The sequence below is a fragment of the Stegostoma tigrinum genome, chromosome 28 (assembly GCF_030684315.1).
Source record: "Stegostoma tigrinum isolate sSteTig4 chromosome 28, sSteTig4.hap1, whole genome shotgun sequence".
NCBI classification, from domain to species: domain Eukaryota; kingdom Metazoa; phylum Chordata; class Chondrichthyes; order Orectolobiformes; family Stegostomatidae; genus Stegostoma; species Stegostoma tigrinum.
Window position 1 is genome coordinate 27896002 of NC_081381.1, and position 24202 is coordinate 27920203.

The 24202-nt window shown below is 42.9% G+C and overlaps 1 protein-coding gene across 1 annotated transcript in view; it reads right to left on the reverse strand.

Annotated features, from left to right (window-relative positions):
- Positions 1 to 1723: 1723 nt before the first annotated feature.
- Positions 1724 to 24202, reverse strand: part of LOC125466730 (tumor necrosis factor receptor superfamily member 1B-like) — a 30918-nt gene continuing 8439 nt past the window's right edge. Inside the window, exons 2-8 of the mRNA XM_048561663.2 lie at positions 22615 to 22717; positions 12900 to 13028; positions 8239 to 8388; positions 7686 to 7773; positions 5799 to 5980; positions 4699 to 4827; positions 1724 to 3803 (exon numbers count right to left, since the gene is read on the reverse strand). Coding sequence (XP_048417620.1) covers positions 3580 to 3803; positions 4699 to 4827; positions 5799 to 5980; positions 7686 to 7773; positions 8239 to 8388; positions 12900 to 13028; positions 22615 to 22717 — 1005 coding nt within the window. The 3' untranslated portion in view covers positions 1724 to 3579. The remainder of the gene's footprint in view (positions 3804 to 4698; positions 4828 to 5798; positions 5981 to 7685; positions 7774 to 8238; positions 8389 to 12899; positions 13029 to 22614; positions 22718 to 24202) is intronic.

Here is a 24202-nt window from a genome sequence, read left to right on the forward strand (position 1 = left end):
TTCCTGTTGTTTAGCTTAAGGTTGCTGAGATCAAAGATCAGAAGTGGACTATTCAACCCAATGCGCCCACACCAGCTCTCAGAACACTTTGGCTTGGTGCCAATCTCCTGCCTTTTTCCTATATACCTGCACATCATTTCTATTTAAATAATTATCTAATATCCTCATGAAAACTTCAATTGAATCTGTCTCCACCACATTTCCAGGCAGTACATTGCAGAATCCAGCCACTTGCAGTGTGCAAATTTTTTTTTACACCTTACATTTGTTTCTTTTTCAAAACATTTTAAATCTGTGCTCACTGGTTCTTGATCATCTTGTGAGTGAGAACTGTTTCTCCTCATCTATCCACTCTGTCAAGGCCCCTCATGATTTTGAAAACTTCCGTCAAATCTCTCAACCCTCGCCTCTCCAGGGAAAAAAGTCCCAACTTCTCCAATCCTTCCTCATAAGATAAAGCTTTTTATTCATGAAACCATTCTTGTAAATCATTATTCTACTATTTCTTTGTTGAGATCACCTCTTTTGCAAATGAATCAAAATTTTGCATCATTTTATTTGACACAAGCCATTACATTGAAGAACCAAAGCATCTGAAGCTTGGTGTGATTTTCATTGTGATATGATCCTTGCTAACATTGTAAAATGAGAATGGACTGAGAGATACTTTCTATTGCTAGCAATTTTGATCTTAAAACCAGAAGTGTTGCATAGCTTTTAATGGAAGAATATTGCGTCTTTTCGAGGTTTATAGAATGATGAGGTATGTCAGCAAGGTGAATGGCTGATATATTTTCCCTAGTGTGGGAGATTTCAGGACTAGAGGGCATATTTTTAAAGTGAAAAAGACACGACAGGCACCTTTTGTTTTAAACAGAGTAGTTCACGTGTGGAATGACCTTCCAGATGAAGTGGTGGATGTGGATACAGTTAGTTACAAAGGTTAAAGACATTTAGACAAGTACATGAATAAGAAATGTTTGGAAGGACATGGGCCAAGTGCATGCAGGTGAGACTAGTTTAGTTTGGGATTACATATGACATGAATTGGTCGGACCAAAGGGTTTGTTTCTATGCCGTATAGCTCCATGATGTCCATTGATTCTCAGCTCAGTGGCACATTTTTTAAAATTCTCATTCTTGTTTTCAAAGCCCTGCCCCTCACTTCCTCCAACCCCAAACTTCCCAAGATTGCCAAACTCCTCTAATGCTGACCTCTTGTGCAATTATAATTTAAATCACTGTAACATTAGCCAGCATGCCTCACTTGCCTAGTTTGTAAGTTATGAAATTCCATTCCTAAAGCTCTCTCTTGCTCTTTATGACACTTATGAAACATTTTTTTTTAAAATGTACCTCTCGAACCAAGCTTTGATCAGTAATCATAATATATGGTTGTGTCAATGTTTGTTTGAAAAAAAAACAGTGCATAAGGCTGGTTTACTGTGTTAAAGGTACCTTATAAATATGAATTACTTTGCTAATGGGGCAGTGAAGCGGGCAGAGCTTTATTTTGCATGTAACCCACATTCTACATAGCTTAGTCTGAAGAGGCTTTATTGTTCACTCTGAATGAGTGATGGGGCAATGTAGACTAGGAGTTTTGCTTATATTTAACCTCTGCTGTGCATTCCCTCAGAGTATTTAGTGGAACAGTACAGGCAGAGCTTTACTTTGTATCCAATTCTGTACTAAGTCTGTCCAGGGGACAGTGCGGGGGTGGGGTGGGGTGGGGGGGTGAGTGTTCAGCTGCTCAGAAGGAGGTTTGCAGTTCCCATCCTGATTCGCAATCAGAATATTTAAATGGAACACAAGTTCCCCCTACTGGCTTACTTCAGTATTTCAGTATTTCAATTATAAAGCTGATGTCTTCTGTCCTCTTGCAAAATTTTACAGGAAGAGAATTGAATTCTCCTTACGTATTCTTGAGCAATTTTCATGCAAAGGATGGATGGAACAAACTGCCATAGAATGTGGGGGAGGAAGGTACAATTGCAATATTTAAAAAGGCATTTGCATGGGTATGAATAGGAAGGGTTTAGAGGGATATAGGCCCAATGCTGGTAAATAGGTCCAATTAGGATGTGTAGTTGGCGTGGATGAATTGGACTATAGGGTCTGTTTCCATGCAGTAGGACTCTATAATACAGATTATGGGGTATGTGGAGGCAGTTGGATTCATTTATTACAATGATCCAGCAGTCCCTGGGCCCAGTCAGTCAGCACTTTTCCATCCGTCCAGGACACATGCCCAGGCACTGTACTTGGAATCCACGGACCAGGCTGTAAGGACAAGTGTCAGTGACAAGGGAAGAGTCCATAGAACCCAGTTAGAAACAACATCTTGTTTTGATGCAGTGATAACATATAACACGCTGGGGGAGAAACTGGATTGAGGGATGGTGTTTTCAATTGGCGCAGACACAACTTGGGACAGACTGGCACCACCATCCTGGCTCACCCATGATTGTAGATGGATGGTGGTGATGTCTGAATTTGATAACTTTACCGACTGAGCACACTGCCACCTCGAATGATCAGATAGATATTCTTAAACAGTAAATGATGGAATTTAAATTGAACTAATAAAATCAGGAATTAAAAGCTTGCTTCAGCAATAGTGACCGTAAAACCATTGTCCATTTTTGCAAGCTATTATCAGGTACACTAATGTCCTTTAGGTACGGGAATCTGCCATTCCTACTCAGCCTGGCTTGCATGCAGCTCCAGACCTAAAGTGATTGACTCTTAATAGCTTCCTGAAATAACCTAGAGATTAATCACCTCTTGCTTCCTCCACCCTCTTTCATGTGTCTCATGGCTATTCAAAAAGGAAGTAGGTGAGCAGCTCCATTGAAGGGCAATTAGGCATAGGTAACAAACATAGACCTTGCCAGTCATTCACACATTCCATGAAAAGATAAAAAGAAATGTTTCCGAGTGCTAACACCAAATACTCAAGAGTCAGCAAATTTGCTTCAGTGCAAGACAAATCTTGTTGATGTTTCATGGAATCACGGCCCCAATCTATCTATCTATCCATACATTCCCAGAAAAGCTCCCTAATCTGGGTGTGACAGTGAGTGTGAACTCACCATGTGCTTATCACTGGTTCAGCTGTTACCCTAAGTACCGCTCAGGTCAAAGAATCACCAGGAACCTAAAACCCATTGCCATCATTCTCAATTCAGATTCTGCACATAATGTTCAGCTACACTTAGTGAGTTCCAAGCGTGTGGGCTGTGATGAAGAGCCCATGATAGTGCATATACGGGCTAGATTGCGGCTAATCTCAAAGAAATCCCTGAAATGCAACCCCTCAGCCAGTTAAACCCAGCTCTGAGAGGCAATCTAATACACAGCAGGAAAACAGGTCTTAAAGGAAAAACATTGAGTCTCACAGTCAGCACTGAGGGATCAACCCAACACAGCAAAGCAGCTTCATTCTGTCCGATATTAGGAACTGCTGTATTGGTCCAGGTATCAAGTTCCCAGCCGAAGACACCGCTCCAGATTTACCAGCAGTTTTCACTATTCCTGACGTTTGTCGGTCAGCAGCAGTTCAGCTCAGTCCAGCTCCTAATAGTCAGCAGCAGGCACAGGGTCCCGGAACAGTTTCCCTTCCTCCTCCACTGGGCAGATGTGGCTCTCTCCCACATTCTGCAACTTCACTGACTCCTGCTGTGGAAAGTGAACATGGGATTCGGGATGTTGAATGATGGGATCTTCCTGATCGGGATTGGCACTGCTGCTGGTGCCCATACCTAAGTATATGGGGTAAGGGGTCACAATATAGACGGGGCCTGAAAGACAGACAGAAAGTGACTCCAGTTAGTAGAGAAAAAGTTTGCTCCAATATCATCACCTACTGCCAACCTTTCAACATCAAAGAAGCAAAGGGAGCCAGATTCAGACAGGAGTAGAAAGTGGACTATGAAGGAAAATGAGAACATGGATTCCAGAAGCACATGAGAGAAAAGGAAGTGGAGGATGACTTCATTGCTCAGACCACTGAGTATAGGAGCTGGGACATTATGTTGAGGTTGTATAGGATGTTGGTGAGGCCTCTTCTGCAGTCCTGTGTCCAGTTCTGGTCCTCCTGTTATAGGAACGATATTATTAACTAGAGGGCTCAGAAAAGATTTATTGGGATGTTGCTGGGAACTGAGAGTTTGAGTTGTAAGGAGAGGCTGGATAGTCTGGGACTTTTTTTATTGGAGCCTAGGAGAGGTGACTTATAGGAGTTTACAAAATAATTAAGGGTATAGATAATACAAATGGCAGGTGCCTTTTCCCCTGGGTGGGAAATTCCAAGACTAGGGAGCATATTTTTATGGTGAGAGGGGAAAGATTTAACAAAAGAACAGACGGGTATTTTCTTTTCGAGAGAATAGTTCATGTGTACAATGAATTTCCGGAGGAAGAGATGGACTTGGGTACAGTTACAATGTTTAAAAGAGACATAGATAAATACATCAATAAGAAATGTTGGGAGAGATTTGGGCCGACCATAGGAAGGCAAGGACTAGTTTGGTTGGGAATTTTGGTAAGTATGAGCTGGTTAGGGTTAGGGTAAGTGTCTGTTTGCATGTTTTTTGACTCTATAATCAAAGAATTCAGATTGCAGGGCAGATAAAAAAGGGAACAAAGCAAGAGAAAGAATAAAAAGACTGTTGGACAGCACTGGAAAATTCTCACCTTTAGTCTTGTTGGATAAAAACAAGCTTTTGAAATATTCCTTGCGTCTGAACAGCAAACTTGAAACAATGAGGATGAGTAGGAATGCAAGAATTAACCCAATCGCCAAAAACAAATCAACCATCTGTCCTGGGAGCATCACAAGAGAGATATCAGAACACAGCAAGACTTACAATAATCTGCATTTAAATGGCAGCTTTAATGTAGTAATATTTCATACGAATGGAATCAATTGGACGTGGATACCATGCCATGGAAGATTAGGAAAGTTTTAAGAGCATCTTGAAAGGATGGAGGATGGAAAATAAGATCAGCGACTAAGGACAGTCCAGAGAGAGAGAAAGAATGACAGTCAAAAAAAGAGTGCAGAGGCAGTGTGCAAGGCAGTGGGGAAAAGCAGAGCTCTCCATAAAACTGAGAATGCCTCTGACTTTCTCTGTGTCATTTGCTAACTCTCTTTTAAGTCCAATAGCAAGAGCACAAGGCAGAAAGTGAGAGACACAGATCACACCTTCTCCCCCAGTCCCAGTGATAGGCAGCCAGGATCTGGCGTGTGTCTTGTAATGATAGTCTCGCAAATCTTGTTCCTTAGTCTCCTTAGGATAAGCAATTTCTATAATGACCTGTCTCAGACTTCCATCCCATTAATCACAATTGTTGACCTTACAGTGAGAGGAAGTATTTTTCTCAGGGCATCCCTGGTGTTTGTTCTGAATGTTTACTGTTTTGTGCAGGTGGGTCATTTAATGCATTAATCACAATTGTTGACCTTACAGTGAGAGGAAGTATTTTTCTCAGGGCATCCCTGGTGTTTGTTCTGAATGTTTACTGTTTTGTGCAGGTGGGTCATTTAATGCTATTTACATCTTGGTTTCTGCCACAGAAGTCTCTATTGGCTGGAGTTCGGATTCATTGATGTAGTCAGCCTCAGAAGTTCAGCCTTATCTCAAGCCCTGTTGGCACCTTCACCCTGAACTTACTTATTCAAAAATTTGTCTGTTCGTGAAAAGGTGGAGACAGGAGCAATTATAATTGGGTTTCTTGTTGAGGCAAAGAAAGGAGAAATCATCCAGTTTTAAAGAGATCCTAAGTTGACTCACTGTTTCCTTTGGGTGTTGTGACTGACGTGGAAATGGTTGTGAGGTTCACTTTATCATCAGTGGGCTGCAGGTTGGAGATGGTGAGGACACTCGTTGCCATGGTGCTGGTAGTTACTTGGCCACAGAGAGCATCTTCAGATGCCGTACCTTCTTTCACTAAATGCTTCTTCAGCAGGGTGCAGCTGGAGGAAGGACAGATGATAAAGCAAAGTCACTAAAAATACCTGGACATTGGTTTCCGGGAATGTGAATGTTTTGTTATTGTGAGAGGAATAAAGAGTTAGTGTTGTGGTTTGAAAGCCTGGAACCTACACAGAGCCATGCTGAGAAGGTCAAACTCAACAGTTAACATATTTGTGGCCTACTGAAACATAGAATGCCTACAGTGCAGAAGCAGGCCATTTGGCCCATCGAGTCCACACTGACCCATTTGAAACCAGACGCACCCTAATCCCATAACCCTACATTTCCCATGACTAATCCACCTAACATTGCATTTTAGCATGGCCAATCTACCTAACCTGCACATCTTTGGACCGTGGGAGGAAACCCACACAGACATGGGGAGAATGTGCAGACTCCACACAAACAGTCGCCCAAGGGTACAATCAAACCTGGGTCCCTGGTGCTGTAGGACTACAGTGCTAACCAGTGAGCCATCGCGCTCCCCTCAATCAGGGAAAGGTTGTGAAGCAGGTCCAGGGTGAGGGAGCACTGAATGTCCCCAGCAGTTGAAATGTCATAATGTTAACAGATTTGGCAGCTCGCTAAATTACCAGTTAATCTGTCTTAATCATATTGATGGAGAGATAAATATGCCTTAAAAGAAGTGTGCAAGGGATAGTGGAGGCATCAGTTAAAATATTCCAGAACTCACTGGAATTCAGACAGAGTTCCAGCAGATTGTAAACCTGCCTCTATGACAACCCCGTTAACATTGTTTTGTGAAATGGAAATCATATTTAACAAATTTGCTCAAGTTCTTTGAGGATATAACAAGCAGCGCAGATAAAGGGGAACTGATGGATGTGGTGTATTGGATTTCCAGATAGTATTCGATAAAGTGCCACATAAAAAAAGTAACTGCACAAGGTAAGAGCTCACGGGATTGTAAGAAACACACCAGCATAGATTGACAACTAGTAACCCCCCACAAGACAGAGAGTCTAGATTAATGGGTCTTTTTCAGATTGGAAAGATGTAACTGGCAAAGTGTCAGAAGGATCAGTCCTTGAGCCTCAATTCAAATACACTGACAATATCAATAAAAAGGGGGAGAGAGAGCACGTGTGATGAGGACATAAAGAATCTGAAAGGGGATATGGATAGGTTGAGTGAATGGGCAAAAACTTGTCAGATGGAGTTTAATGTAGGAAGGTGTGAGGTCATGTAATTTGATCGGAAGAATCAAAAGATACACTATTAGTTAAATGGAGAGAAATTCCAAAAAAGGTTCAGAGGGATCTGAGTGACCACAAAAAGATTACATTGTGGGTATGGCAGTATCAGGGACTTGAGGACTATGCTGGGCTGGCATAAAAGAGGCCTTGCGCAGATCAACCATGATCTTGTTAAATGAAACTGCTCTGTCATTTAATGTCCTACTCTTGCTCCTATTTCTTATGTTCAATATCCTTCCCACCAGTGATCCCAAACCAGAATGACTTTTACTGGCCAAAGAAAGGAGCACTGATGCCAATTGTAGCTCCTGTTTCACCTTAAAGCAAAGACCAAGCAAGGGCGAATCCTGGCCCTCTCCTGCTGACTGCAAATCCCTCTCTCTCAGTCTCACCATCACAGTGTCTCTGCTCAATCCCAAATGGTGCCTGTTGTGGGACGGCTTCCCTAGCTGAGACTGATCAATCAGGGACCTGGGTCACCACTCACTTGGTATGAGATCGGCATTTGGCACCCGGTACATCAGAAAAGGTGCCCATGGGGCAGGGTTTGCAAACATTGTCCTTGTGGTGGTTTCCTGGGAATAAAACAGAAAGAATGTGAGCAAGCAATGGGCAATAATCACTGCATGATATGGCTTGATCAACATTAAACTCAATCAAAAAAGTCACCAAGAAACAACAGCTGCGCTAAACTTCTGATCATAGCAATCACATTCTGAGCTTCCCCCAGTCTACCATCAGTCCGGTTCACCCTTCCCCCCGTCCGCCACCGGCCCGGTTCACCCTTCCCCCCGTCCGCCCCCGGCCCGGTTCACCCTTCCCCCCGTCCGCCACCGGCCCGGTTCACACTCTGCCCAGTCCTGTTTGTACCACATCACTATCATTGCCTGCCCAGCCTCCTGTTCTGGGACACCAGTCTCTCACCCTCCGCCCATCCACCATCTCCTCCCCTCTACCAGTGCTCCTTCAGCCAAGTTTACTGATTTATTTAAAGATTTGTTCTTTTGCATTTGTTGAGACCCAAACCATCTCTTTCACACCTGCTTCGATCAGCTCTTCTCCCACCGTGCACTTGGTGTGGTGAACACACTGATCACAGTAGTTGAGACTCGGAGATTTACAGTACATTCCTGGTTTACACTCACACTTCTGTCTTCTTGTTCGGGAACAGCTTTGAACTTCGACCTGATCTAAAGAATAGATATCAAGAGACAGAAGTCAGACTAATCACTCTCTGGTGCGTTGGGAGACTACACCTCATTTTGGAACCCAACCCCTCTGGTCTTGATCCTTTATTTAGAGTTTGCTGGACATGCACATGGACAGCAGTGAATTGAGGAAAATGTAGGTTAGGTTATTTTATTTTTGGATTAGGATTATTCCACGGCACAACATCGTGGGCCGAAGGGCCTGTACTGTGCTGTACTTTTCTATGATCTATGATCTCCCCAGTCCAGTTTTCTTGTTGTTGACAGTGTATCCGAGCCAGATTACAGATATTTGTGCATGTGATATTCAACTTTGGGGGCATCACAGGAGGTACAGCTCCTGCTCCTACCTAAAGAGGCACAGACACCTCAACCCAGAGACATTGGTGCGTTTCCTAGCTTGTGTTCGGAATAAGGGGTTCTTGGTGATCTGCTCATCCTTAATCCAGAGGTACTGAGCCCAATTGTCACTTTTGTTACCGCAGCTGAACATCCAAGTTTGTAATGTTTAGTACCATTCCAAAAGTGTAAAGGACAGGTAGAGGTCAGTACTAGAGTGGGGGGATAAATAGTCACTGCCATACCCAAGTTATATTTCACTGGAAGTGAAGCTTGAATTCAACTAATGATGAACCTGTACTTCTCCATGTTTAATACCACTTGGATTATGCACTGAAGGCGGCAAGGGCACAAAATGTACTGTGGAGGGGGCCTTCAATGTCCCTCAATAACAGTGACTCAACTGTATCTCTTCTGTCTGGGCCACGCAAGTTCTAAAGGACAAAGTTGCTATAGTGGGTCTGCAGCAAGTGCTGAGAAAACCAAGAGGGTAAATCCCACTTGATGCCATCCTCAGCAATCTCCCTGTCGCTGATGGATCTGTCCCATGACAGTATTGATCACAATGACTATCACATAGTCCATGTGGCGACAAGTCCAGCGTCACCCTGAGGATACCCTCCATTGTGTTGTGTGGCACTACTGCCATGTTGAGTAGGGCAGATTTTAAAGAATCTAGCAATTCAAAACTGGGCACCCGTGAGCCATTAGCAGCAGAATTGTATTCAGCCATAATCTGCAATCTCTTTGGATTTGGTACTTCACCACTCTACCATCGCCACCCAGCCAGATCGTCGATCTTGGCTCAATGGAGGGTAACAGGGGGGCATGCCAAGAGAAGCAGTAGGCATACCTGAAAACGAGGTGTCAACCTGATGAGGTGACCATACAGGAGTTCTTGCACAGCAAACTGCAAAAGCAGCACTCAACAGACAATGTTAAGAGATCCCACAAACAATGGATCAAATGCAAGCTCTCTGTGGTCTAGCCACATTTAGTCATGTACAGTGATGGACCTTTTAAAAAATAATAGGAAAGGATGCTCCATAAATAACTCCATCTTCGGTGATGGGAGAGCCCTGTGAAAGGCAAGGCTGAAGAATCTGTATCAGCCAGAAAAGTCAAGTGGATGATCCATTTGATCTCCTTCTGAGGTTCCCAGCACTTCTCCTACAGACCAGGGATGATGTATTCCAACTGGTGTTCAACGTGGCGGAGTATTGTGTCAACAGCTGAATGAAGTGGCAAGGGGGTGTGGGGGATGTTGGTGGTGGGAGAAAGGGATGACAGTAGTTGGTAATCAACACAAACACCCGTCCTCAGCCAATTCATTTCACTACATATGATGTCAAGGAACAGATGGAGACATTGGGTACTCCAACATTCTCAAGATGCTTGAGATGACTGGGGACAAAGCACCACATCCACAAACATCCAGTCCCTCCATCAACGAAGTACACCAGTGACAGTGTATACCATATACAAGATACACTGCAGGAATTATTTGAGGTTCCTTAGATAGCATGTTCCAACGCCACCATCTAGATGGACAAGGGCAGAGAATACATAGGAACACCACCACCCACCACCACCTGCTATATCCCCTCCATGCCTCACACCATCCTGACTTGGAAATATATCACTGTCAATTCAGTGTTCCTGGGTCAAAATCCTAGATGACCACTATTCACAATGCCATTATGGGTCTACGTACAGCAAATGGACAGCAGTGGTTCAAAAAAGCAGCTCATCACCACCTTTTCAAGGGCCAGTAAGAATGGGCAAATAAATGGTGGCCCAGCCACTGATGCACAATCATATGAGTGAATATATATATTTCAATGATGGTGGGCCCTGACAACATTCCTGTAAGAGTAATGCAGATTTGTGACTCAGAAATAGTCACACCCTTAGCCAAGCTTTTCCAGTACAGCTACAAGCGTGGCAACAACCCAACAAAGTGGAAAATTGCCATAGTATGTCCTGTTCACACAAAGCAGGATTAATTCCAATTTAAGGCCAATTATCACCCTGCCAGCCTACTCTCAAACTGGCAGAAGTGTCAACAATGCTATCAAATGGCACTTATCAGCAATAACCTGTGAAATCTGCCAGGGCCAATCAGCCCTTGGTCTCATTATAGCCCTGGGCCAAATATGGACAAGAGAGCTGAGGTGAGAGTGATTATCCTTGATATCAAGGCAACATTTGTCTCAGTGTGGTATCACAGAGGCCTAGCAAAACTGAAGTCAATGGGAATCAAGGGGAACCTCTCCACTGGTTGGTATCTAAGGTGGTTGTGGTTGTCGGAGGTCTATAATCAGTTTAGGATATCTCAGCAGGAGCTCTTCAGGATAGATGTTTTCTCAAATTGATCACAGAGGTAATTACACACCACTGGAGCAACAGGGTTTTGAACCCAAGCATCCCTGAATCAGAGGTAGAGACACTACCAGCATACCACAAAAGCCCAAAGTTCCGCAGGGTAGTGTCCTAGGCCCGATCATCCACAGGTGCTTCACCAATGACCTTCCTTTGATCAAAAGCTCATAAGTGAGGATGTTTGCTAGTGATTGCATGATGTTCAAGACCATTCAAGATTTCTTACAATTAATTCTTTTCTGAGATTATGGGCATCACTGACTGGGCCGCCATTTTTGATCCCATCCCTAGTTGCACTTGAACTTGATTTGCAAGGCCATTTCAGAGAGGCAATTATGAGTCAACCACATTGCCGTGGATCTGTAGTCACATGTAGGCCAAACCATGTTAAAGATGGTAGATTGCCTTCCCAAAAGAACCAGATTGCCTTTATGATAAAAAAATGATAGTTTCATGGTCACTGTTACGGAGACTGGCTTTCTATATCAAATGCATTAGTTGAATTTAAATTCCACCAGCTGCCCTGGTGAGATTCGAAACCATATCCTCAGGTGAATAGTCTGGTTTCTGGATTACCAGACTAATGACATTACAGCTACATAACCATTGCCCCTAAGGGAGTCCTCAGATACTGAATCATCTATGCCCATATGGAGCAAGAAGAAGATAACATCCAGGCTTGGGCTGCTAAGTAAAAAGTAACATTCATGTCACCCACTTCACCCCAAGAGCCAGGCAATGACCATCTCCAACAAAAGAGAATCTAACCAGCTACCACTGACATTCAATGGAATTGCCATTGCTGAATTCCCACGAGCAAAATCCTGGCTGTTGCCATTATCCAGAAACTGAGCTGGATTACTGAAGTAAATACTATAGCTACAAAAGCCAGGCTTAGGGTTCTGTGACAAGTATTTCACTTCAGACTCCCCAAACCCTGTCCTCCATCTACAAAGCACAAGTCAGGAGTGTGATGGAATACTCTTCACTTGCCTCGTGCAGTTTCAGCAGTGCTCAAGAAGCTCAACACCATCCAGGACAAACCACATCTTCCATCTTCAACATTCACTGCCGCCACCACTGATGCACTGAGGCAGTGGTGTGTGCTGTCTACAAGATACACTGCAGCAACCGGCTGAGGATCCCTTCAAAGCACTTACCAAACCCTCATCCTCTGCCACATTGATGGATACAGGAACACCAGCACCTGCAAGTTGCCTGCTAGGTCACACATCATCCTGACTTGGAAATATATTGCAGATCCAACACTATTGCTGAGTCAATATCCTGGAACTCCTTCTCTGACAGTGCCATTAATGCACCTACACCACATGGATGACAGCAAGCAGACAGGTCACCACTGCCTTTTCCAGGATAAGTGCTGGCCCAGCCAGCTTGACCATGTCCTCTGTCCAAACAATAAAGAAAGGTTTTGATATTGAGGTGTAGAGCAGAATGAACACAGCAGGCCAAGCAGCATCATAGGAGCAGGAAGGCTGATGTTTCGGGCCTGGACCCTTCATCAACGTCAGTCTTCCTGCTCGTCTGATGCTGCTTGGCCTGCTGTGTTCATCCAGCTCTACACCTTGTTAGCTCGGATTCTCCAGCAAGTGCAGTTCCTATTATACCTGATATATTTGTGGATCTTGAGGTCTGTGGAAGGGCCTCAGCATACTTTTGAATCTGTATTGAGACAATTTTGGATCTGACAGTTGACAATCTAATTCTCTGAATTCAGACTATGATATGTTAAGAGATAGAAGAAGAGTTACCATTTGCACAAGTTCCCACACAAACTGTGCACTCGTACGAATTATTCCAGTCCTCATTGTATGATTGGTGATTACAAGGTTCACAGGCTGTATCAGATTTGGACGAGCAGAAATCTTTTCGGTAGAATCCTGGAAACGAAAACACAAAAAGTTTGAAATTACATTTGGTGAGAACGAGCTCAAAAGCAGAGCTCAGCCTGTTAATATGCTGTACAGGATTGCCCACAGCAACAGGCTTGTGAAACAACTGATTTCCAACGCAAGGTAAATAAGTGAGAGTAAGAGAAAGAGAGCGTGAGTGCATGTGTAGATGTGAATTAACGTGTATGGTCATGGTATTGTTAGGATGGGGACAAGTCAGGAGTGACAGTGTAGGTCATTGATCTGGTTTGAGAAATATGGGTGGGTGTAGAATTTTGGCTTGATGCATTGATGCATGAAGTGGTAGTGGATCTTAATTAGAGGAGAGCTAGTTTCAGTGGGGTGCAAAGAGTTTTGGCCCAGCTGGACTGGACACAAAGGAAAACGGGCAAATCAGTAAAAAAGTAATGGGAAACCCTCAGAAAGGAGATACTTAATCAATAACATGACCAAGAGGATGAAAAGAAGACCTATCCAAATTTAGAACTTCCTTAAGACGACAAAAGAAAAAGGGACTAAACTAAACAGAGATAATAGAATGTGAAGCTGGATGAACACAGCAGGCCAAGCAGCATCTCAGGAGCACAAAAGCTGACTTTTCGGGCCTAGACCCTTCATCAGAGACTCTGATGAAGGGTCTAGGCCCGAAACGTCAGCTTTTGTGCTCCTGAGATGCTGCTGGGCCTGCTGTGTTCATCCAGCCTCACATTTTATTATCTTGGATTCTCCAGCATCTGCAGTTCCCATTATCTCTAAAGTAAACAGAGATTTAGAGACTTATAATAAATTTGGTTCATAGTTCAGTTGGGAATCAAGCAGAATGTAGAAACCACACAGTGGAACTGAAATAGAAAGTAGCGAGGCACAAAGACAGAGTCTGAGAAGAAATGCAAAGGAAATCGAGAGAAAGCCAAAATATTTCAGCAACCTATAAATAGTAAATGTATAGTCAAAAGAGAGGTGAGGCTGATTTGAGACCAAGAAGGAGGTCTGTGGGAAGAAAGAGATGATGAAGAAAACACATGCATCGGGAGCAGGAGTAGGCATTGAGCTGCTCTGCCATTCAATAAGATTGGACAAATCTGATTATAACATCTTAATCACATTCCCATGTTCCCTTCACCTGACGATGGAGCAGCGCTCTGAAAGCTTGTGATATCAAATAAACGTGTTGGATTATAACCTGGTATCGTGTGACTTCTGAATTTGTCCACCCCAGTCTAGGACAGCACCTCATCATCATGGCCACTTACCCCTGATAACCTTTCAATCTCTTGCCCAATAAGAATTGGTCTACCTCTTCCTTAAAAGTATAAAGGTCTCTCCTTTCACCACCTTTTGAGGAACAGTGTTCTAAGCACTCAAGACCTTCTGAGATCTAAGATATTGTCTAATCTGTTTTAAAAATGGGTGACTCCTGACATTTTAAAGTGACCCCGAATTATAGATTCTCCTGTGACAGCAAACTACTTTCTCTCTAAAGCTGCTGCCAGGCTTGCTGAGTTTCTTCAGCAATTTCTGTTTTTATTTGTTTCTAGTATAGCCCACTCTCTTGTCGGCTTCACATTGTGTTGATGTAAGTAACTTCCCCTTGGTTCTGACTTCACTAAATGCCAATACTACCACAAAGGAGAAGCTACTAGAGAAATTGAATAAGATAAGAATAGATACAAAGGAGTAACTTGTAAAATGATGGCATTTTTCAATATAGAAAAATCATTGGGTCTAAATGGCTGCATCCTAAATTGTTGAAAAATGTAAAGCTCAAAATTGCACGGGTTTTAGCCACAATCTTGTGATCATCCTTCTATATGGGAGTGGTGTTAGTGGACTAGAGAATTAGAAATGTTCTGGCCCGCTTCAGCAAAAGGAAGGGGAATAAGTCCAATAATGATAGATCAACCAGCTTAATATTGATGTTGGGGAAATGCTAAAAGACAGTAAATTGGGCAAAAATTAATTGGCAGTTGGAAAAGTATGGCATAATAACTGAAATGCAATGCAGATCTACTAAATACAAATTATGTCTGCGTATCTTGTAATGTCTTATTTAATAAAGTAAGGAACAAATTTGATTAAGCTAATGCATTTGTTGTTGTGTGTCCGGTCTTGCAAAATTTGTTTCATAATGTAGAATAAAGCAAAATAAAAATGTTAATGAAGTGGAAGAGATGAAAGGGAGTGTAGGTGCAGATACAAATCAAACTGAAATCAGGAAACAAAGTGGAAAATGATTGTTTTTCCAGACTGGAGTGAGCATTGGTATCTTCCACTGCTCAGCACTGGGCCCACAGCTCTTTTTGATGTATTTAAATTAGCTAGATTCAAAGAACATCATTTAAAAGTTCACAAGTATACATCAAACAATGTATGCAAAATTTAAAGAGACTTCAGCAGGACATGATGAGACTGATGAAATTTAATGCATAGACGTGAGAAGTTATACATTTTGTAAGGATAAACAGAGGTAAACATAAAGTAAATGGCTTAATATGAAGAGGAGGCAGAATCACAAATGACCAGGGGTCTACATGAGTCTGTGAACATGGCAGTGCAAATCAAAGATATGTACATTCATTGGCTTTATAAATAAGGGTATAGATTATAAAAGCAAGTAAGCTATTCTAAGCCTCTATAAGTTGCTAATTATGTCACTGATATTGTGTCAAATCTTAGGCACCAAGTTTAAGGAAGGATGTCAAGGCATTGGAAAAGTTGGAGAGAAGATTTATGAGAAAATGCAGCAATGAAAGACTTTAGTTAAACGAAAAGAAGAGAGAAACTGGGTTTGTACTCCTTACAGCAGAGAAAATTAAAGGGAAATTTGAGTGAAGATTTTTAAAATAATGAAGGGTTTTGACGGAGCAAATAAGGTTAATCAAAACAATTTTCAGTGGCAGAAGGGTTGGCAGCCACAGAACACACATTTAAGCTTCTTAGGAAAATGAACGAGACAACAGATGAAACAAAGCAAAAGCTACTTGTGATATGGAATGCAGTGCCTAAAATGTGGTGGAAACATACTTTAAATAAGAACTTTCACAAAGGAATTGAATAAATATTTGAAGAAGTAAGGTTTTCTGTAAACAGCAGAGTAAGCTAATTATATATCTCTTTCAATGAGCAGTCAAAAGCACAAAGGAGATTGACCTCCTTCTGTGCGATATCATGCTATCGTCACTTCTCGTGTTCCAGGAAATTATTCAGCATTTCGTGCAGTTCTGAATGAGCAGGGCTAGGTTAATAGGGGACAGTGTTTCTGTTTTAATGGCCATAGTTTTGTAAATGTTCTTCTGGGAACCTCAAGATACAGCATGTGGTCAAGTTACTGATATTCGAGTAATACAACACTGCCCTCACTCCAGCTCTGACTGCTGCATGCTCCATACCAGCCTCATTACTGCCACTGTTTTGGTTTGAAAATAATAGTGAAAGTAAGATGGGGATAGAGTGAACGGTGTGTAGGAGGCTGCACTACACCACAATTGCAGATTAAAATCTACCCAGTCAGAAAGAAAAATCAGATCAATTGCAACAAATGAGAAAGAGAGGAGGAGTGTTTGACATATCCACCACTTCAGAGTAATTACTGTGACTTTAAAGCTGACAAATTGAAGCCTGGATCTGGATGCTGGCTTTGCACAGCCTTCCCAGAATGCAACTATGTTTTAAGACTCTGCATTCAGCAGATAACTGAGACAATCGAGCTAAGACATTGGGTCGCAGTATCTACAGTGTGTGAATGAGATGCAAAGATTGCATGGGGCAACGAAGGGGAATCTACAATGTCATTTAAAGCAGGGGATCAAGTGGGCAGAGGCCACAACAGAAATTAGGGCAGAGGAAATTAGAACAAATATCAGAAAATATTTATCAGCTCAAGCTCAAGTGAATGATTAGAATCAATCTACTCAGCAAAGTGATAAAGGTGAAATAACTAAAGTATTTACAAATACAGTGAGCTTTACTTTATATCCAACCTGTGATGTATTTGCCCTGAAAGTGTTTTAATGGGGCGCAGTGTAGAGGAACTTTACTTGGTAACTAACCCACACTGTAGTTGATACTAGCTGCTTCAGTGTAATGTGTTTCATTCCCAACACTAGGAGCTGTCTGCCTGATGAACAAAATATTTACCACAAGGGGTTCCTATTCCTCACATGTTATGTGGCTGCAGGCTGTGCTGGAAAGTGACAAGATCACAAAACTTGAATGATAATGCAGGTAGTCCAGTTCACAAGCTGATCAGAAGCAAACTAAACTAATAAAAAAGGAAAGCGAGAGGAAAGTCTAACACAACTGAGATTAGCCACATTTCTATACTTTTATAGAACATAGAACATAGAAAAGTACAGCAAAGTACAGGCCCTTCGGCCCACGATGCTGTGCCGTGGAATAATCCAATCCAAAAATAAAATAACCTAACCTACATTCCCCTCAATTCACTGCTGTCTATGTGCATGTCCAGCAGTCACTTAAATGTCACTAATGACTCCGCTTCCACGACTTCCACTGGCAAACTATTCCATGTGCTCACAACTCTCTGGGTAAAGAACCTCCCTCTGATGTCTCCTCTATACCTTCCTCCTAACACCTTAAAACTATGACCCCTCGTGGCAGTCAATCCTGCCCTGGGGAAAAGTCTCTATTATTCATGTACGGAAATGGGTATTGTTGGCTAGTCCAGCATTTTTGCTGGCACTTAACTATCTAGGAAGAGATGATAGTGAGCTAAGAAGAAGGAACACCCACTGTGCTACTAGGAAGGGAGTTCCAAGAATTTGACCTGGCAAAAGTGCAGAAATAGTGATTAAGTTCCAAGTCAGGTTGGTGAGTGGTTTGGAAGTGAACTTGCAGGTGGCAATGTTGCCCTGTCCTTCAAGATGGTAGAGGTCACATATTTGGAAGGAGCTGTCAAAGGAGACTTTGAGTTACTGCACTGCATCTTAGTCAATGGTACACACTGCTACCACTATCCATTGATGGTAAGGGCCCTGATGTTAAAGGTGATAAAAGGGGTGTCAATCAGCATAATGCATTATACTGGATGACATCAAGTTACTTAAGTATTATGAAAGCTGCATTCGACCAGACAAGTAGAGAGTATTCCATCACACTTCTGACTTGTGCCTGGTAGACTGTGGACAGACTGTGGAGGTTCGGAGTGGGGGGGGGGGGGCTGCGCGGCGGTGGGAAGAGTTACACACTGCAGAATGTATCAGTACTGACTCTGACCTGCTCTTGTAGTCAGTGTTTAAAAGAGCTGGTCCAGGTCAATTTCTGGTCAGTGTTAACTCCAGAATGTGATAATGGAGGATTCAGCAATGGTAGTGCCAAAAGGAGATGATTAGATTTTGTTGGTAATTGACTGGCACTTGTGTGGCACTTATCAGCCCTAAACTGGATATTGTCCAGATCTTGCTGCATATGGACAAAGACTGCTGTGCTTTCTAAGGAGTCACAAATGGTTCTGAACATTTGTACAATGATTAGCAAGCGTTCTCATCTCTGACCTCATGATGCAGGGAAGGTCATTGGTGAAGCAGCTAAAGATGGGTGAGCATAGGACACTTTCTGGAAGAATTCCTGCAGAGAATGACAAAATTAACCTACAACAACCATCTTCCTTTGTCAGGGCTCTTAGCTTATGCATTATCTAATACTTCAGCAATTTTTTGATATCAAGTGGAGTGAATCAAATTCGCTGAAGACTAGCTTCTGTGATGCTGGTGACCTCAGGAAGAGGAATAGATGAATCATCTACTCACTACGTCTGATCAAAGATTGTTGCAAATATTTCAGCCATGTCTTTTCCACTGATGTGCTGGGCACCATCATCGAGGATAGGAAAATTTGGGAAACCTCACTTCCAGCTAGTTGTTTAACTGCCCACCACCATTCACAATTGGATGAGGCAGGACCTCGGAACTTAGGTCTGATCCATTGGTTTTAGGATGTTTCATAATGTCTGCTTCATGTTGCTTTTGTTGTTTGGCGTGAAATTGTCCTGTGTTGTAGCTTCATCAAATTGACAGCTCATTTTTAAGAATGATGCTGCTCCTGGCATGCTTCATCGGAACCTGGGTGGATCTCCTGACTTGATGGTAATGGAAAGTGAGAAATATGCCTGGCCATGAGAATACAGAAACACCTGCTAGGTGATGGCCCAAAGCACCTTTATGGATGCCCAGCTTTGAATTGCTAGATTTGTTCAAAGTTTGTTCCTTTTAGCTTGGTAATAATGCCACTGCACATGATGGAGGGGATCTTCAATGTGAAGATGAGCAAGTAAGTTTTTCCCTCCTGGCTTCTTGTCCACTACTGAAGTCCCAGTCTAGCAGGTATGTCTGTTAGGACTCAGCCAGCTTGATCAGTAGTGGCAATACTGTGCCACTCTTTGAATGGACATTGAAGTCCCCTACCCAGAGTACATTCTGCACTCTTGCTCCGTTCAACACTTCCGAATTGTGTTCAACATCGGACTGTTGATTTATCAGCTGAGGGGGGAAGCGACACATGACAAGCAGCAGGAGGCTTCCTTATCCTTGTTTGACCTGATGCCCTAAGACTTAAGGGGGTCTGGAGTCAATGTTGAGTGCTCCCAGGGGCGCAATTGTATATGCAATTGGATCTGATCTGCCAATAGGACAGGACAAACCCAGGGATAGTAATGTTGCTGTCTGGGACACAGTCATTCATAGAATAGCAGATCATAGAACCCCTACAATGTGGAAACAGGCCCTTCAGCCCAACAAGTCCACACCAGTCCTGACAGCATCCCACCCAGACCCATCCCTATAACCCACCTAATCTACACATCCCCGAATACTATGGGCAAATTAGCATAGCCAATCCAGCACATCTTGGGACTGAGAGGAAACTGGGGCACCCGAAGGAAACCCATGTACACACAATCAGAATGTGCAAACTCCACATGGACCATCGCCTGAGGGTGGAATCAAACCTGGGTCCCTGGCGTTGTACAGCAGCAGTGCTAACCACTGAGCCACCGGCTGCTCTTAAATTTTTTTTCTAGGTAGCAGTTCCTAGGAAAAAAATCATGGAATCATGCAGACATTGTTGGGCTGTTGCCTGCCTGATCTGTGGTACAGCTCTCTCAGTTTTAACACGTGCCCCCAAGTGTTCATCAGTCAGAATCAACAAAACAAGGTTTGCTGATGCTTCTGGTGTTTAAATCATTGATCAGGTGTGTATCCAGGTTTATTTCTTCCTCTAGACATTTTCATTTAAAATAGATATGATTGCAGAATTTGTAGGATGTGTTAGGAAGACCCAGCTAATATAACCTGATACTGGGATTTAAGTCTGTTTTAATTGACATGGAGCCTCTGCGCTGCAGGACAGGGGCAGACAAATGATGGATTATGTTACTTAGGGCAGTACTGACCATTTAACTGCTTGATTCAACTGGTCTAAACTGTCTGGCCCAAATGTGCTGCTGCGTTATCTTATCTCAGCGAAAGGACATTGATCTATGTGATGCAAGATAGGAACCTGAAATTGCATGCAGTCTCATCACAGTAGGAAATGGCTCAGTGTATTTTTTAATAAGCAGAACCAGGAAGTTAGGATAAGCAAGATGTTGACATGCCGTGGGGTTGAATTTCCAATGACTCTTACAGAAGAATTACTGTCTCTGAAATACACAGGATCCTTCCCAAAAGACTTCAGAAAAATCAAAACATTCACAACATTGAGGGAGGCCAATCAGCCTATCATTACTAGTGCTGGTACTTTGGCTGTAGTTCTGTGCTCTAATAAAAACCAAAAGAACTGCAGATAGTGTAAATCAGGAACAAAAACAAAGTTGTTGGAAAAGCCCAGCAGGTCTGGCAGCAACTGTGAAGGAGAAAACAGAGTTAACATTTCGGGTCCGGTGATCCTTCCTCAGAACTGATGGTGGCTGGGAAAACGTCAGTTTATATGCAGAAAATAGGGAGGTGGGTGGGGGCAGGGAGTAAACGATAGGATAGAGCCCAAAAAGAGAGAAAGACAGTTGGACAGACAAAGGAGTTGCTAACGATCAGGCTGGGAGGGTGAGTAGTTGTTAATGGGGACTGTTAGTGACTAACAACTGGAGGTGTGTAGTGGCAGGCTATGTGGTAACAAGGCCTGGTGTGTGGGGTGGGGACCTGGGACATGGGAGAGTTTAGGCCCTAAAATTATTGAATTCAATATTGAGCCTGGAGGGCTGTAGGGTCCCCAAGTGGAAAATGAGGTGTTGTTCCTCCAGTTTGCGTTGTGCTTCACTGGAACACTGTAGCAAGCCAGAGACACAGATGTTGGCCAGGGAGCAAGGTGGTGCATTGAAGTGGCAGGCAACGGGTAGTTCAGGGTCTTTTTTTTATGAGCAGAATGTAAATGTTCTGCAAAGCAGTTGCCAAGTCTACGCTTCATTTCCCCAATGTACAGGAGACCACATTGTGAGCAGCGAATGCAGTCGACTAGATTCTGGGAAGTGCAGGTGAAGTGTTGCTTCACCTGGAAGGTATGTTTGGGCCCTTGGATACTGGGGAGGCAGGGGGAGGTAAATGGGCAGGTGTTGCACCTTCACCGGTTATAGGGGAAGGTGCCATAAGGCTGTGAGGAGGTGTTGGGGGTGAAGTAAGTGTGGACCCGCATGTCCCGGAGCGAATGGTCGCTGCAGACGAGGGAGGGGAGAGTAAGATGCCACCAGCAGACATATATTCCTCTCCCCTCCCTTTTCCACAGGGACTATTCCCTCCGGAACACCCTGGTCCACACTTCTTTCCTGCCCCTCCCCCCCCAACATGTGCATGCCGCATGTATCCTGGGAAAGTTTACGTACAGTGTAGTGAGAACATAGACCTGCAGCAGCTGGTATGGAAGTGTTTGGTTAGACAGTGTACAGATGGGAGTATAGGACCATGATCAGGCCATTCAGCCCCTTGACCCTGTTCTTCCATTCAATGGGATCATAGCTGATCTGTGATCTATTGCCATATACCTGCTTTTGGCCCATATCCCTTAATACATTTGCTTAACAAAGATGTACCTACCTCAAATTTAAAACTAATATCTAATCTACTGCTAATGGAAGAAAGTTCCAGACAGATACCACCCCCTTGTGGTTCTTCCTAACATCTGCCCTGAATGGTCTGGTCCTAACATTTTGGACAATGTCCCCGAATGTAGTATTTACAACCAGTATAAATAGTTTATGTTTATCTCTCCTGTCTTTTCTTTGATCAGACCACCCCTTAATCTTATGAATTCTAGAAAAAGAAAAGCCTAATTTGTGGAATCTCTCCTCATAACTTAACCCCTAAAGTCTGGGCATCATTCTTGTAAACCTATGTTGTACTCCCTCCAAGGCCAATATATCCCTGCTAAGGTGTGACCTGCTCACATTTCCCCAAAGTAAGACCAATCAGTGTTTTACACTGTATCCACTGTCATGGAAACTGTTCTAAGTGCTTCTTATGCTACTTCGGCTGAATAATAACCCAATACAAACCTATCTAGTTGCATTGGTGAGATGACAGCAGGGTTGTAGGAGTGATCACGAGACAGTGTTAAAGATGATGCTCACCTGGAGGACAATTGGAGCAGCACCGGTTCTCCGCTTCATAACAGTATTCATTCTCAGGGCACACATTATCTTTTTGGCAGAGAGATCTAGACCACTGGTGAGACTGAAAGAGATAAACAGAACGGTCCACTGTTGATAAACTTCAGGAAACTCCAAATACCTGTGATAAAGATTCCATTGCCTCAAATCCTCTGCCCATCCACAGCAGCAAGAACACCTTGAAGGCTTGATCCAATTCCAGTCAAATGACACCATGAAACATTTATTCATTGGAAACAAAGAAGAGAGGAGTCACAATGCTGATTGTCAGTTTCAGGGATTTGAGAGATGAGACAAGGAAGCTAGGTAGTTGGCACAGAGAGGAATGGGGCAAGGCAGAAGGAGGACTGTCAGATCACACCAAACAGCTCCCTTGTCCCAACTGTTTGTGACACAAGGCTCAAGTAGATTTCATGTTATACTTTTCATCTCATTTTTTCATTGTGAAAAGGGTCTAGTGGAAAAAAGTCTCATTTGGAAACTAAAGAAATGAGCCAAAAATTTATTACTCCAGTTTCGCCGCTGGCTATTTTCTCCACCTTGCAAACCTCACGGTTATATTATATGCAAATGATTGACTGGAATATTTTCCACCAGGATGTTGGACATGGTTGGTTAAATTTAAACAGAAGGGCATTTGCCTGTATTAAACAAATATTCCAGTCAATTGAAATGGATCAGTGACATGGTATAATTGTGAAAAAACAATTCTGAATTCAAGGCTCTGATAGATAGTGTAGACTGAGGCAGCTAACCACAGTAGGAGGAACCCAATCTGCAGACAACAGTAATATACATTGATATAAAAAAGCTAGTACCCAGGAAGTAACTTGAACAATCCCATTGTAAAGGTCAAACTCCGTAGACCTCCAAGAGAGAAGGCAACATGAACCAAAGTGAGAATTTTAGCTCGGTTGCTCAAGTTTTAAAGGTTTTAAAGACTTAGTCCTTATCCCTCCCTGCCTCAATCTCAACTGGCTCCCTTTTAGGCTACATGCTGTCCATTAAGGACACTATGCATGACAAGACATTCACATGCAGTGCCAGTAAGCGATTGTGAGGATTGTGACTATAAGATGTGTAAGTGTGCCTAGAAGTCCTCCAGTTTAATCAGTGAAATATCAAGGTAAATATTTATAGAATATATAATAAAAACTGAAAGAACTGAAGATGCTGTAAATCAGAAACAGAAACAGAAATTGCTGGAAAAGCTCAGCAGGTCTGGCAGCATTCCTGAAAAGAAATCAGAACGGTTCTGAAATGTTGGGGATAACGAAGTGTGGAGCTGGATGAACACAGCAGGGCAAGCAGCATCTCAGGAGCACAAAAGCTGACGTTTTGGGCCTAGACCCTTCATCAGAAAAGCTTTTGTGCTCCTGAGATGCTGCTTGGCCTGCTGTGTTCATCCAGCTCCACACTTTGTTATCTTGGATTCTCCAGCATCTGCGGTTCCCATTATATCTGTTCTGAAATGTTGACTCTGATTTCTCTCCGTGAAAATGTTTTGTTTTATCTTTATATTAACCGAAGATATCATTAAGAAGCCTTG